The sequence below is a fragment of the Ambystoma mexicanum genome, chromosome 10, assembly GCF_040938575.1.
Source record: "Ambystoma mexicanum isolate Mex_15411 chromosome 10, UKY_AmexF1_1, whole genome shotgun sequence".
In the NCBI taxonomy this organism is placed as follows: domain Eukaryota; kingdom Metazoa; phylum Chordata; class Amphibia; order Caudata; family Ambystomatidae; genus Ambystoma; species Ambystoma mexicanum.
In genome coordinates, this window is record NC_090932.1 from 1406051452 (window position 1) to 1406065279 (window position 13828).

General features: G+C 45.1%; 1 protein-coding gene across 1 annotated transcript in view; it reads right to left on the bottom strand.

Moving 5' to 3' along the window:
• The window catches only part of ACACB (acetyl-CoA carboxylase beta), a 3851763-nt gene that overhangs the window by 3289026 nt on the left and 548909 nt on the right, over positions 1–13828 (bottom strand). Inside the window, exon 3 of the mRNA XM_069619430.1 lies at positions 11537–11669. Within this exon, the coding sequence (XP_069475531.1) occupies positions 11537–11669 (133 nt within the window). The remainder of the gene's footprint in view (positions 1–11536; positions 11670–13828) is intronic.

The window sequence follows — 13828 nt, forward strand, 5'->3', positions numbered from 1 at the left end:
AGGTCTATTTCAGTGAATACCTGTGACCCCTGAATCTGGGCCAGCCTTTGGTCAATGTAGGGCAGAGGCCATCGGGAAGTATGGACCCGTTTGTTGAGCTCCCTAAGGTCGGCACAGAGTCTCCACTGGCCGTTTGGCTTCAATATTCCCAGCACCGGGTTATTGAAGGTGCTGTGTACTGGACGGATTATTCCCCGGGACTCAAGGTTCTTAATTATTTCATTAAGGGACTCCATGGATGCGAGAGGCAAACGATATTGCTTCACAAACACTCGAGTCATTCCAGGGTCTGTGGGAATTATTGTTGTGTGGATGTCGGTGCAACCACAGTCATATGAGTCTACCGCAAAGAGATCTTGGAAATCCAACTATACTACACGAGAACAGCGTAAGTCATAAGTATCTGGTTGATAGATCCATTTTATAAAGCCCTTGCCTTGCACCTGCCTAGAGATCCCTTCCCCCCCCATGTTTGGGATGATTTAGTTATCTGTACATACACGATTACGTTAACTAACTTTTGACACTTATTGGCATTTTTTGCTACGGTTTACACGATTCTTGATACCAATGTCCGATCTATTTCAAATATTCCCTTTCAGATAAAGCTATCTGCATTAAATACTGATCGATTGGTAACCATCATTCATTCTTTGAAGCAGATACGCAAAACCCCTCGTTTCCTTTGGGGCATTATATATTGCGCTCACTACATTCTACTTCATCAGGTAATTCCGACTTACTATTTCTATTTTTCTCCACTCTGGATATTGGGGAAGGCGGACGGGGAGTCATATTGGGTCTCTCGCCACTTAAGCGGCATGCTCCTCTTTAGGGGCGCTCATTTGTGAATTATTGATTTGACTGGTCTTTTTGAACTATTATGGTCCTTATAAACTTTATGAAATACAAATTGATGTGGATGTGAATATATTAACATTGTGTTGATTGTAACCTTAGAAACAGTTACTTTTTTGTTATTTAGAGATTCTTCAACGTTTTAGGAATCACTTTATAATACTTTTGGTCAAACTTTGTTTTTGATAATATGTATATTTGTTTATAGTCTGTTTAGGCCTAAGAAGAAGAGGAGTCCATCCTCGAAACGCGTCGCCAATTGAAAGCAGACTACTGGCAACATTTCCTCAATTTATTTTCTTTCTCTGTAACAACATTGTGATTATCTTTGTCTTTGTATCCAATGCACAATCTAATCCAAAACAAAATATATACACTTGTGTTTTTCCAAAATTAGTTTTGTTTGAATTTCATTATTTATTCATGGACATTATTACCTTAATGTTATAGTAGTTGGTTTAGCCAACACATGATAGTGTGCAGGGGACGGGAGGGTTCAAAAGCTTGAATCTTCTCTTTCTCTATTTTTGTTATGTGTGGAGGTCTTGTGCCAGGATCTCAGTTCCTCCCCCGCACCTGAAAACTTAATTGAGAACTCCATTTATTACCTTCTAAAGTCTAACACATTAGGTGTGCACCTATTTCGGTATTCTTGTTAAGACTGCAAGGGATACCAATTAATGGGTTACTCTATGCTGATGATAGGATTCCCATATCTATGTCACCTGGTGGTTTAAGAACTCTGTTGAATGCATTAGATAAGTATGCTCTAAAAAATTGCATCAATAGCAATACGACTAAAACACAATTGATGCAATTTGGAACTGCCAAGCAAAAAAATAAATACAATCAGTGGCAGTTACAGAATGTTAACATACAGACCGTGGCATCATACATATATCCAGGTGTCTGTGTGAACAACCATCCTCGAGATATACCTTATGAGGATTATATCAAAACAAAACAACTCATAGCATTGTCACAAACCACCAAAATAAGAATAAAGTATTGCAACTGTTCAATTGAGCCGTTAATTGTGTATTATAAACAGAAGTTTGTACCAACCATACTTTATGGTTCAGAAACAAAGAAATGTCAATCGTATTCCTACTGGTCCAAACCGGAACGTTTATATTGGAAGAAAGCTCTTATGTTACCAATGTCAGAATCATTATCTATTATTAGACATGAGTTGGGTCTTATATCTTAATATCTTTATACGCAATGTACAAATGGAAAATCTGCATGTTGTACAGGAAATGTATAATGGGTCAAATTGAAAATGGATTACTAAAGCTAATATCAAAGCACCTTCAAATGGCAGATGATGAATTTGTGATACCATGGCGTAATAAAGCACAAAAAGCATCAAATACTATTGATGGGGAATCCAAACAAAGCTAAATGCAAATTATGGACAGATGATTGGATTTAAACCAGAAGAAGCTGTATAAAGTTGCAAAAATTCAATCAAAATCCATTTTGTCTAAAAACGAGATGGTAAATCAGAGACTTATCTAATGCGATCTCCACATCCCAGCCATCGTGCAGACTTTTTACGCTTTAGGCTAAATATTTGGCCCACCAAGGAAATTCTCCATAAATGGAAAATGATACCTCAAGAAAAGGTAAACTGCCGATTTTGCATCAAGATGCTTGAAACCACGAAATGTCTAATGGTAGAAAGTGATGAATTACTACCCATAAGAGTCAGATATTTCAAAATGCTATTTTGAAGAAAATGTATGTTTAACTTCAGATCAACTGTGGGCAGCCCTATTTCATACTAATAAGAAATGCCCAAGATATGCAATTATAAATTATCTAAACAGTATAAAAATGAATGTGACCAATGTGGCAATTCAAAACATTTAGCGGGATGAAAAATCACGGACATAAAAGAACCAGTTGTTTGTTTATTTGTTGTGCGCGCCGGACCCAGAGGTATCAGGGTGCAGGTTACAAGAGATCTTACAGCTTAGTTACAAAAGTAAGGGGAAAGGGCGAGGACAGGTTGTCTCCACGTTGCAGGAAGAAGGTAAGTCGCATAGAACAGTTAGACGTTGGGAGCAAAGTTACATCCACAAAACAGGAAGATGGTAGAGAGCATAGAGCAAGGATAACAGTAAAAGAGTGTAGATAGGAGGGCGTGGCCTGGAGCCGACTCGTCTGGAATGACTTCCTGAGTTCTCCCGTCTGGCCCAATGCGCCTTTCCACAAAATCCCCGTTTCCAGCCTCTGTTTTTTCCTGGGATTGAAGCCACCGGTGGGGGAACCTCCCCAGCACTCACCGACCAAGTGGGTCCTGGTTTCATTCTGAGACGGCCGCGGGAGACCTCTCAACAGCCCCGGGTCCCACTCAGCGGTAAAATGGCCGCCGCAGCTTTGAGAGCCGGAGCCTACCCAGGAGGGGGCGGAACGGACACAGAAGCCCTGCCGATCGGCATCCGTCCGTGATGATCCGGTGTCTGCTTGCTCGTCGCCTGCTGTGGTGTCACACTGCCCCTGGACCCATCTCTCAGCCTCCCCCATCAAGCATTGCCTGAAGCAGCGTCGCGCCCGAGGAAACGAAGGCGCCAACTCTGATTCTCCCCTCGCCTGCCGGGACGCGGCCACTGGCCGCCATCTGCGCGTCCGAGCCCTGGTGTGGAGCGGATCGGCCTTGCTCGCGCCAAGGACATCTACCTGCACACATACAACCACAGGCACCCTCGAAGCTCCTGACGGCACCAACGAACGCGGGGGCCCCAACGGGAACTCACGGCATCTGAGCCGGACGAGAGCGAGCCCGCACACGCCTGAAGCAGAACTGCACCCCGGGCAGAGGTACAATCAACTCTTCTTTCTCGCCAGTTGGCCGGGACGCAGCCGCTGGACAGCCCCCTTCCCTCCTGTGCCCGGAATCAAACAGCACTGCTCGCCGCACGGCCAGCCTGCCTCCACGCATACAGCCCGCCGCAGGAGGCCATCAGCTTTCCTCCTCGCCGCCGGAGCTCGAGGGCCCACATTTGGCCGGCTATCAAGCCCGCCAGGGGGGTTCGCACTCCAAGCCCTGCATCAGATCCACTGAGGCTCCGACTCCCGGGCCTCCCTCATCAGGACACTACATAAACGGTGGTACTCCCGGCTCACCACAGCGCTACCCTCTTGGACTAACTCAGCGGTCCAGGGTCCTAGGACCCGATCTACTACTCCTGCAGCTCCGGCACCTCCAAGCCCGGCGCCCATCTTGAGGACCTCCGCCAGAGCCCGAAGCACTCACCACAGCAACGGGGCCCCCTGCCCCCCCCTCCCCCACAACAACATCGGAACGCGCCTTGGTTCGCCTCCCCACAGCCACCACATCAATCACATCCAGGCCAACTGCTACCTGCTCAGCAATGCTCCGGGCCCCCCTCCTGGACCATCACTCCACAGTCCTGCTGGGGTTGGTACCCCCAACATCTCCGCAGGCTGCTCCTGGTCGCAGGAAATACACGTGTTCACTACAGCTGCATAACACCCCAGCACCGGAGTCGGGAGGTGAGGAGTCGGGGGGAGTGTGGGAAGGCAATCTACTTGCACCGGGGGTGCGGCGGAGTGAAGCTCCACGGACTCGCTGGCCTGACTTTCTGAGATCCCATATCTCCAAATCTCTCCTGATCCACCTGGGATTCCGGCGCAGCCCCCAATCCGTTTTCTGCGCCTTCACGCCTCCAGAACTCCTCCGAACCCAGATTTACTCACCCCTGGCTCAGACAACTTCCGCCATTGGACTCAAAGGCCCGGCCCTAAAATCTCCCGAACACCACTTAGCTCTCATCACCTCACTAACACCGAGGCACCGCCACTCTCCTCAATCCCCCACGACAATGTCTAAAAGCGGGAAGGCACCTAAACAATCTGACATTATCACCCTCATGTCTTCCGCTGCTACCGAAAGAGCTAAGAAAGCCGACCCACCGGGGGATACTATCAAAAATAGCACTCCACCAGCCATAGAAACAGATCCCATTTCACCTCAGGCTGCAACCAAAGCTGACCTGCAAGACCTATTAGTAGCCCTAACAAGGGAAATCCAAAAAAGCTCTGAGGAAATCACTAAGAAAATAAACACACTTGACAAAAGAATGGGGGAAATGGAACATCGGACCGCCGAAATCGAATCCGAAGTCTGTGACCAAAGATTCGAAGATGAACATAACAAGGTCCGGAAAGCTGCCCTCGAAGCAAGATGTAACATCCTGGATGCAAAACAGGAGGATTTTGAAAATCGATCAAGGAGGAACAACATTAGAGTCCGAGGCATCCCAACCACTATTCCGGAACCAGACCTGAAAGCTTACATATCAGATCTTTTTCGATTCATCATCACCCTCCCAGACACTTCTCCCCTAGAATTGGACCGGGTGCACAGAACTACTCCAAGGAAAACTTCCACTCTCCCCCCGGATGTATTGGCTAGAATACACTTCTTTCAGATAAAAGAGGACATTTTGCGAGAAGCAAGGCAAATGAGACAGATCACCTTCAGAGGGTCTACGATCTCCCTTTATCAAGACCTAGCGAGCGCAAAACTCTTGAAACGGAAAGCAATGCGGCCCCTGACAACCTGGCTACAAGAGAAGAAAATCCCATACCACTGGGGATTTCCCACTTCAGTGAAATTCAAATGGGACGGAACACAGAGACAAATACAGTCATTGAGAGAGGCGGGGAAACTCGTGGACATAAGCAGTGCCGACCCCAGCGCCGTGCCGGAAGAACCAGCTCACCCTCCCAGAGACGATTCCCCAGGAGGGTCATGGTCCAAGTCCAACAGACGGCGCAGACTCAGAGGCCCCCCGAAAAAAGACGGCGACAGGGGCTGAGCACACAGCGGCAGCTCCCCGGTCCGGGAAACAATGGTTTCCTCAAGCAGTGGTCTCCCAAGACCAAATGAAGCCCCTCTGATATCATCGCAAGCAACTCATATGCTCACATACAGAGGCAGGTCCTTCGACGAGCTTGCACCCGGTTCGTCTTGACGGCCCAGTTGGCCACAACGAGCGCATTGGTGCCACAAGTTCCCCAGTGGCAGTAGGTAGAAGTTCCATCTACCAGTTCAACGTTGGGAAAGAAGTAAAAGATACAGGAAAAGTTCGGAAACTTACAAGAATGCTTTACGCAGCACGGTTATTCACCGTCCCCAGAGTCATTCAAAGACTCCGCAATACAACATGCAACAACATACGAAAACAAGCCCACAACTCATTACACTCAACAGGCCTTACTCAAATCCCACAGAGCAGTCCAGAGATAAATCCCACGATGCATCCTCATCGCCACGCCGCCAGAGATGACTAATACAAGAGAGTTAAGATTTCTCTCCTGGAAAATACAGGGGATGAACTCACCAAGAAAACGCAGATCGGTGGAACACCGCCTGGAGAAAACTGGCAGGAGACATTGTCCTACTGCAAGAAACACATCTACTCGCAGAGGATGAACGCCGCATAAAATTCAAGAGATACAAACAGTCCTTCTTCGCCACTTCTGGCTCAAAGAGAAGGGGGGTGGCAATTATTCTCAGCAACAAAATTCCTCTACTCAACATCACAATAAGAAGAGACCCAGAAGGCCGTTACCTGCTCTCAAAGGCATCTTCGAAGAACTTCCCATCACGTTAGCCTCAATTTACAGCCCCAATACCTCCCAAAGCAAGTTCTTAAACGACATTTTATCAACAATCCTATCATTCCGTGAAGGCCACCTATTCATCGGCGGAGATTTCAATACCATCCCTAACCCATTGCTAGACAAAACTCTTCCCGCCACGAACAATGATTACACACAGGCCCTTGCCTTACACAAGTTGTTCAGAGAAACAGAGACAGTAGATGCATGGAGAATACAAAACAACACCGCAAGAGATTATACACATTTCTCCAACGTTCATAAGGGATACTCAAGAATTGACCTAATTTTAATCCCCGGCATCCTCGTCCCCTGTGTCATCAACACGGATATCCACACACGCATGATCTCCGACCACTCCCCGATAGCTGTAAATGTAGCCATCTCAGGCCAGAAATCCCCCCTCAAAGGTACTGGAAACTGAATGATTCACTCCTTCTAGACATGAGTATAAGGGCCGAAGTGGAGGACTCATTGATAAAATACTTTGAAGAAAACACCACACAAACATCTCCCATCAGCATAATCTGGGACACAATGAAGGCGGTGGTTAGGGGCGTATTAATAGGGGCCAGAGCAGAGCAGCGAAGGATATCAGACATAGCCTCCTCCAAACTAGAAAAGGAAGTAGCCCTCCACGAGTCACAGCTAAAAATGCAATACTCAAGGAAAACCAAGCGAGCCCGGAGGAAGGCAAAAAACAGCCTTGGAAATGCACTGCGCCGACCGGACAGCCAAATCCTTAGCGTACACAAAGCAATTTTACTACGCCAAAGGAAACAAAGCAAATAGGATATTAGTACAGAAGCTAAGAGTGCTCCGTAGTCGGAACAACATACTCAAATTACGAGGGGGAAATGGAAAACTGCTCTTCTCCCAATCGGAGAAAATAAGCGAACTACTGAGATACCATACTTCTATAATGTCCAGCGATCCGTTAAATCTAAAAGATCTACCAGAATACTTAAACACACTAGCGCCCCGCAATACCAACCACCTGGAGCATCTGGAGGCTCCCATCGGAGAAGAAGAAATCATCGAAGCCATCAAAGCTCTCAAACCCTCCGCACCAGGCCCAGACGGCCTAACCGCAACCTTTTACAAAAGATTCGCCAGAGTCCTGGCTCCACAACTATCTGCCTTATTCAATTCCTTCCTATCCACGAAAACCGTCACTAAATCCATGGCTGAATCAATCACGATCCTGCTGCACAAACCCGGAAAAGACCCCGAACTGCCAGATTCCTATCGGCCCATATCGCTCCTGAACAATGACAGGAAGATCTTTGCCAAAGTGCTAGCCAGAAGACTGGGCCCGACTCTTCCAAGCCTAATCGACCGTGATCAAACAGGATTTATCCCTGGCAGAGGGACCCATGACAACATACGGCGAGTACTAAATCTAATTGAATGCGCTCACAAATCCAAAACAAAAATGGCTGTAATTGCACTAGATGCCCACAAAGCCTTTGATCAAGTGGACTGGGGATACATTCACGAAGTCCTCCAACGCTTTGGCTTCGGCCCTATCTTCACAGCATGGGTCATGGCCAACTATCAAATCCCCACTACACAACTCAGAGTTAAATGGCACGAGATCCGACCACATCCGTATCACGAGAGGCACTAGACAGGGCTGCCCGCTCTCAACCCTGGTCTTTGCCCTATCCATGGGGCCCTTCGCCGCCAGAATCAGACGAAGTGAAACCATAAAAGGTATCCAGGTGGGAAACCGCGAGTATAAAATTGCACTCTATGCCGACGACGTGATGTTAACGATGACGGACCTCCCAGCCTCCCTGGGGACCCTATGGAAAGAGATCAAGAAATTCGGCACCATGTCAGGATTTAAAGTCAACCTAACAAAATCCTCAGCACTACCCATCAATCTATCTCACCTAGACGAGGCCGCGCTCGCTCCACTCTCACCAATTCCCTGGGCCAAAGATGCCATAGACTACCTCGGAGTACATATCACCGGAAATCCAATGCACCTATACTCCAAAAACATCCCACAATTACTCAGTGCGCTGCAAAACGATCTTAAAAGATGGAAACAACAAGAAATCTCATGGTTCGGTCGAATCAGCTGTGAAAATGAACCTAATACCCAGATGGCTATATCAATGTGCATCGCTACCACTGCAAATCCCACCCCCGGCCATACGAGCACTACAAAAGAAATTAATGGAATTTGTCTGGGGAGGGAAGAGGCCCAGGATCAATAAACGAATCATGATGAAAAGCAAACCCCTAGGTGGAATGGGTGTCCCTGACCTTGCCGGATACTCGCTAGCGGCTCAACTATCCCACGCTTTCGCCTGGGTGCAAGAAGTAGACCCACCGTTATGGCGTCAAATCGAAGAATCCTGGTGCCCGGTCCCACTACATGATCTCCCACACCTGCCAACACCAAAACCACAACCCAACTCAGGGCCACTATCGGCCACGACTACCACAACCCATTGCTGGAAAACCGCAGCGCGGAAATGGGGACTTCGCAGCTACCTGGGACCCATGTCTCCCATCTGAAACAACCCAGACTACACCCCTGGAAACCCGCCTCGAGACTTCCACGCATGGATAGCAGGGGGCCTGGCAAAAACTGGCGACTTCATGGAAGATGGCTCCCCCATCACCTTCGAGAGATGTAAAACAAAATTCGGACTGGGTGAACGGGAAAGATTCCGATACTCGCAAATTAGGCACTGGATGTCCCACAGAAGGACTCGGGACAAATGCTCGAGAGAACCAACAGCCCTGGAACTCACGCTAACATCCCCGACCAACAAAGGTAGAATATCCACCATATACCGGCTCCTCGACAGATCGGATCCAGCAAAGAAAGAAAGATATATGACGGAATGGGAAAAGGATATTGGCTAGGAAATAGCAGTAGAAAGCTGGGAGCAAATTTGGACTAGACTACATAAAAGCTCTCAATGTGTCACGAATAAAGGAGGCTATAAACTGTGCTTCAGATACTATATCACCCCCACACAAATCAATAAAGCCAACCCAGATTTTCCCGCCTCATGCTGGCGAGGCTGTCAAACCCCTGGATCCCTCTACCACTTAGTATGGACATGCCCAAAGGCAGAAATATATTGGAAAGAAGTGCTGAAGCACATTAAGGAAATAACTGGCCTCTCAATCCCATGGGACCCAGGAATCGTCCTTCTGGGCGAAATCGGCGATGGAGCGTTCCCAATTTCAGGCCATATCTCCCGCCTCTGCAACCATCTACTGCTGGCCACAAAGATTGTAATGGCTCGATTATGGAAAGACAAAAATGGCCCCTCGATTGCCCCATGGTGGGCCAAATGCTGGGAGATTGCAGTATCAGAAAAAATCACTGCAATCCGCTTGGATTCCTTAAATAGAACCCTAAATATATGGGACCCATTCCTTGACTACGCGGCCAAATACCCAACCCTCACCAGGAGGCCGCCGCTCACCAGATGGCTCCAATGCAGCCCCCTCTACTAACGCCCGACCGGACCCCGAACACTCCAGAACATAGGGGAACATTCACTCAGATCTTGCCCGCCCAACCGCCGCATTCAGGAACCACCCATTTTCTCCTCCACTCTACGACTCGAAATAAACTATAAAGGCTCTAATTAATGCTTATGTTGACCTGTATTGCATTGTTGCATGTAATATTCCATCTTGTAAAAATCAATAAAATGTTGTTGGAATAAAAAAAAAAAAAGTGTAGATAATAAGTCAATTTTTTATAGATATTTACATAATAACAAAACTGTATACACATAAGGAAAGAAATCATGTATGAATATCTTCGTATGTTAATTTATCATCATACCCTAATTCTTTTAAACTTTGGACTATAAGTTAATTGAAAGAAATAATAACTGAATAGTTGTATTTTATTTGTAACATTATTTGCAAATTGCATGTATTTTATTTTGATGAATGTTGAATTAATTTGACCAGAGCAACAATAAAAAAAATTTTTTAAAAATGAAGTATTGGAAAAAGGTTTTTAGTTTCCGTTGCCACTGGGGTCTGCAACACGTGATTCCGGATGAAGTCATACTGTGGTTTGGATCAATCAATCAATTTAGGGGACAGCCATGTTCAAATGAACTGGTAATGAAGGCAGCCAGTGCAGAGATAAGAGTTAAGCCATTTGCTTTTATGGTGGTGGCAGAGAAAGACAACCTTTGGACTAAACCAAAAGCGGAGTTCAAAGTGGAAAGGAACCATTAACTAGTGCTTTTCAACCTATCCGAGGTTAATGACACCAATAGACCATAAAGGAGCTGCTGATGGTTCTGCCTCCCTTGATAACCTCCTTTCATGTCATATCTACAAACCATGCCCATCGTTTGATTGGGCGGGACAGAGTGATACTGCTCGAAGAATCATGTGTTTTAATAGGATGTGAATGTGCCAGCACTTTAAGTGTGGTATAACAACAATAGTGATTGTCACCTTTATGAGCACCTTAGTAAGTTGCTTAGCCCCTAAAGCTCAGATGCATGTGCTAACATTTCTTACCAACCTGTGTTCTGTTATAAAACTTGAGCTTCAATCATTTAAAAATTCTGCAGCGTTAAGAGTTTTTGCATCATTTGATGGTGATGGAAATCTAAGTTTTAAATAAGCTAATCCATGATCTGTGCATCAGTCTAATTGCATAAACTGCTCCCCCATATATCCTCAATACACTACCACTTTGGGGGGAAAGTATCTTTCTTCTGCCATTCGAAGGAAAATACAAAAGTTTAAAAGTAGGAAATGTATGTAATCTGAAAACTGTCCCAGGAGGCTCCTGTGTTTTGCTTGATATTGCTGACATCAAATTTATTTTGAAGAGCTAATTCATGGTTGACACATTCCAAACAACGTATTCAAGGTATCCGGAAAATGCATTGCATGACCCACTAAGATCTGTTAAGATAAACAAATCTTTTAGTATGCATTTTAAAACTGTGCAAAAGTTGAGGGATACATAACCAAGACACAAAACCTATTTCAACAAACGTGTACGCCATACCTTCTCTATTATGCGATTTCCTCCAAACCGAGTGACGAACTCAGCAGGTGACGCAACAGTAAAATCCCTATGTAGATCCATTTTTTTGTGCTCTCGCCCCTTCTTCACCAAGTGCAGTCCAGACATACTAGGTCTGTAGGGGGGGGATAAAAATCAAGAAGCATGTCGTCATAGTGAATTGCAGGGTGTTAAAATATTTTAATGTTGTTTTTATTATCAATGAACAGTTAATGCCATGACTGTGAAATCACAATGTTACATATTTTAAAATCAACAGCTTTCTTAACAATCAGTACACAAACCATTATATTCTATAAATATAAGTTAGTTACACTTATCTGATAATGGAGCAGTGAAAAACAGCTCCAACAGCAAAAAGGAAGAGGAAACGGTTGCAGAGGCAGTACATTAACAATTACAGCATTGCATCAAAACCATCACCAAGGATAATCCATTCTCATCTGTAATGTATGGCCATATTCTGACATGTATCCAATTGCTTTTGTGTATTCCTTATTGTCAACAATGAAGTTAACTTGGATGAATCACATGCCCACTCCTTAATGTTCGGTTACGAGGAGCACTTCCAATGGGGTTTAACTATTTGCCAATCAGAAAATGTCTTGCGAACATGGATGGAAGAGATAAATGAAATCTCAAGTAAAAGTAACACATGCTCAAGAGTCTGCTTAAATAGGACTTCAATGAAAATAAATTTCAACTTGCATTATACATAAAAGCAAATTCTTCCCCATCCCTACTGATTCCCAGAGAGAATATGTAGATCTTGGTCTTCCAATACATGTTGGAGCTGCAAGAATAATTACTGCAAATATTAATATACTGTGATCTTACTTAACTCTTTCTGGTAAGAGGTTTAAGAACGCATTGAACTTGTGTCTGACTGAAAGATTCCTGGGGATCCTCTTCCCTGCATTTGTCCCCATGAATTAGCAACACCAGCACCAATGAAGAAATTAATGTATAGGACCTTTATCATCAGCAAAAAGCAAATCCTAAAATGGAGGTTGCCAAATAATTCAGAATGCAATTAACAGCTAAACAAGTCAAAAGTCCTGTCAGCTAGAGAAACGTGCTCATTTCAGAAGAAATACGTTTAACACGGGCATCATGGAATGAATTGTATCTTAGATCTGAAACATATTTAGTCTAGCTTTTCATCTCCATTGTTGTGCTTGCTGCATCGTACACTTCCTATCTTTTCCTTCACCATTCTTTTCATGGGTTTTAGAAAGTTATAACTATATTTGGGCCTTCCACTGTTGATTATAGTAGGGTTTTTAAATATCCAGAGCTTGCTTTTTGAAATTCATTATCTGAATTTACTTTTATACAAAACATTATCCGAATTATGTTTCAAAGACAATGTATAATGTCATTACTTCAATCCATTTTATTTTAGTTCCACTGTTTTCCAGATTATCTAGTTATTTTAAGTAGTTAGCTCATTTACAAGGAATCATTAGCTCTCCAATCTAGGTGCATTTACACAAGGCAAGCTCAATTTGTTCTTCCAAAAATACATTTTAGGGCAAATGTGTGTGCATAATTTGCAACATCTGTTACATGTTTAACATCTGCTTGCCTTCTCCAGTCCCATGATGGCCATTTTCATGGCGACCAACATAGTTGCCACAAGATCTGTTTCAGGATATATAGTACATTAATGTTAATGGGTCTTGTACCACACACTGATGCCACTTGCATGGTCTATTGGCACGCTGGTGGGTCTGCAAAGGAAGGAGGATTGCAGGGCTTGTTAGTGGGATTAAGAGGGAGAAGAGCAAGAGAGCTTTGATGTGCTGTTGGCCGCTTCAGTTTGGAGAAACCGGTCACTGAGCATTAGTATGTTTTTGGCAGGTATCAGTCATGTGGTGTTGAGGTGCGATTATGTGTGGTTTGTTTCATGTGTGGTATTATGAAGTGCCGGCAGTTGGTGGTGTGGTAGAGGAGTGGTTGTATTTAGTTCAGAGTTTGAGAGTGTGTATGCAGAAAGGTGAGTTTTTAGTATGGTTGGTCAGTGGCAATACAATTCCTACACCTGACAATCCCTCCAAATGCGATACATTTCCCACCCCCAACAGTTCATACAAGTGTGATGCCTTTCCCACCCCAGCAATCCATCCAAGTGAGGCACATTCCCTGTCCCCAACCTTCCCTCGAGGCGCAGCAGTTTCCGCCCCCCCCCCCAAGCCATCCCATCAAGCGCAGCGCATCTCTCACCCCAACAGTCCATCCAAGTGCTATACATCTCCCGCTCACAATTGTTCA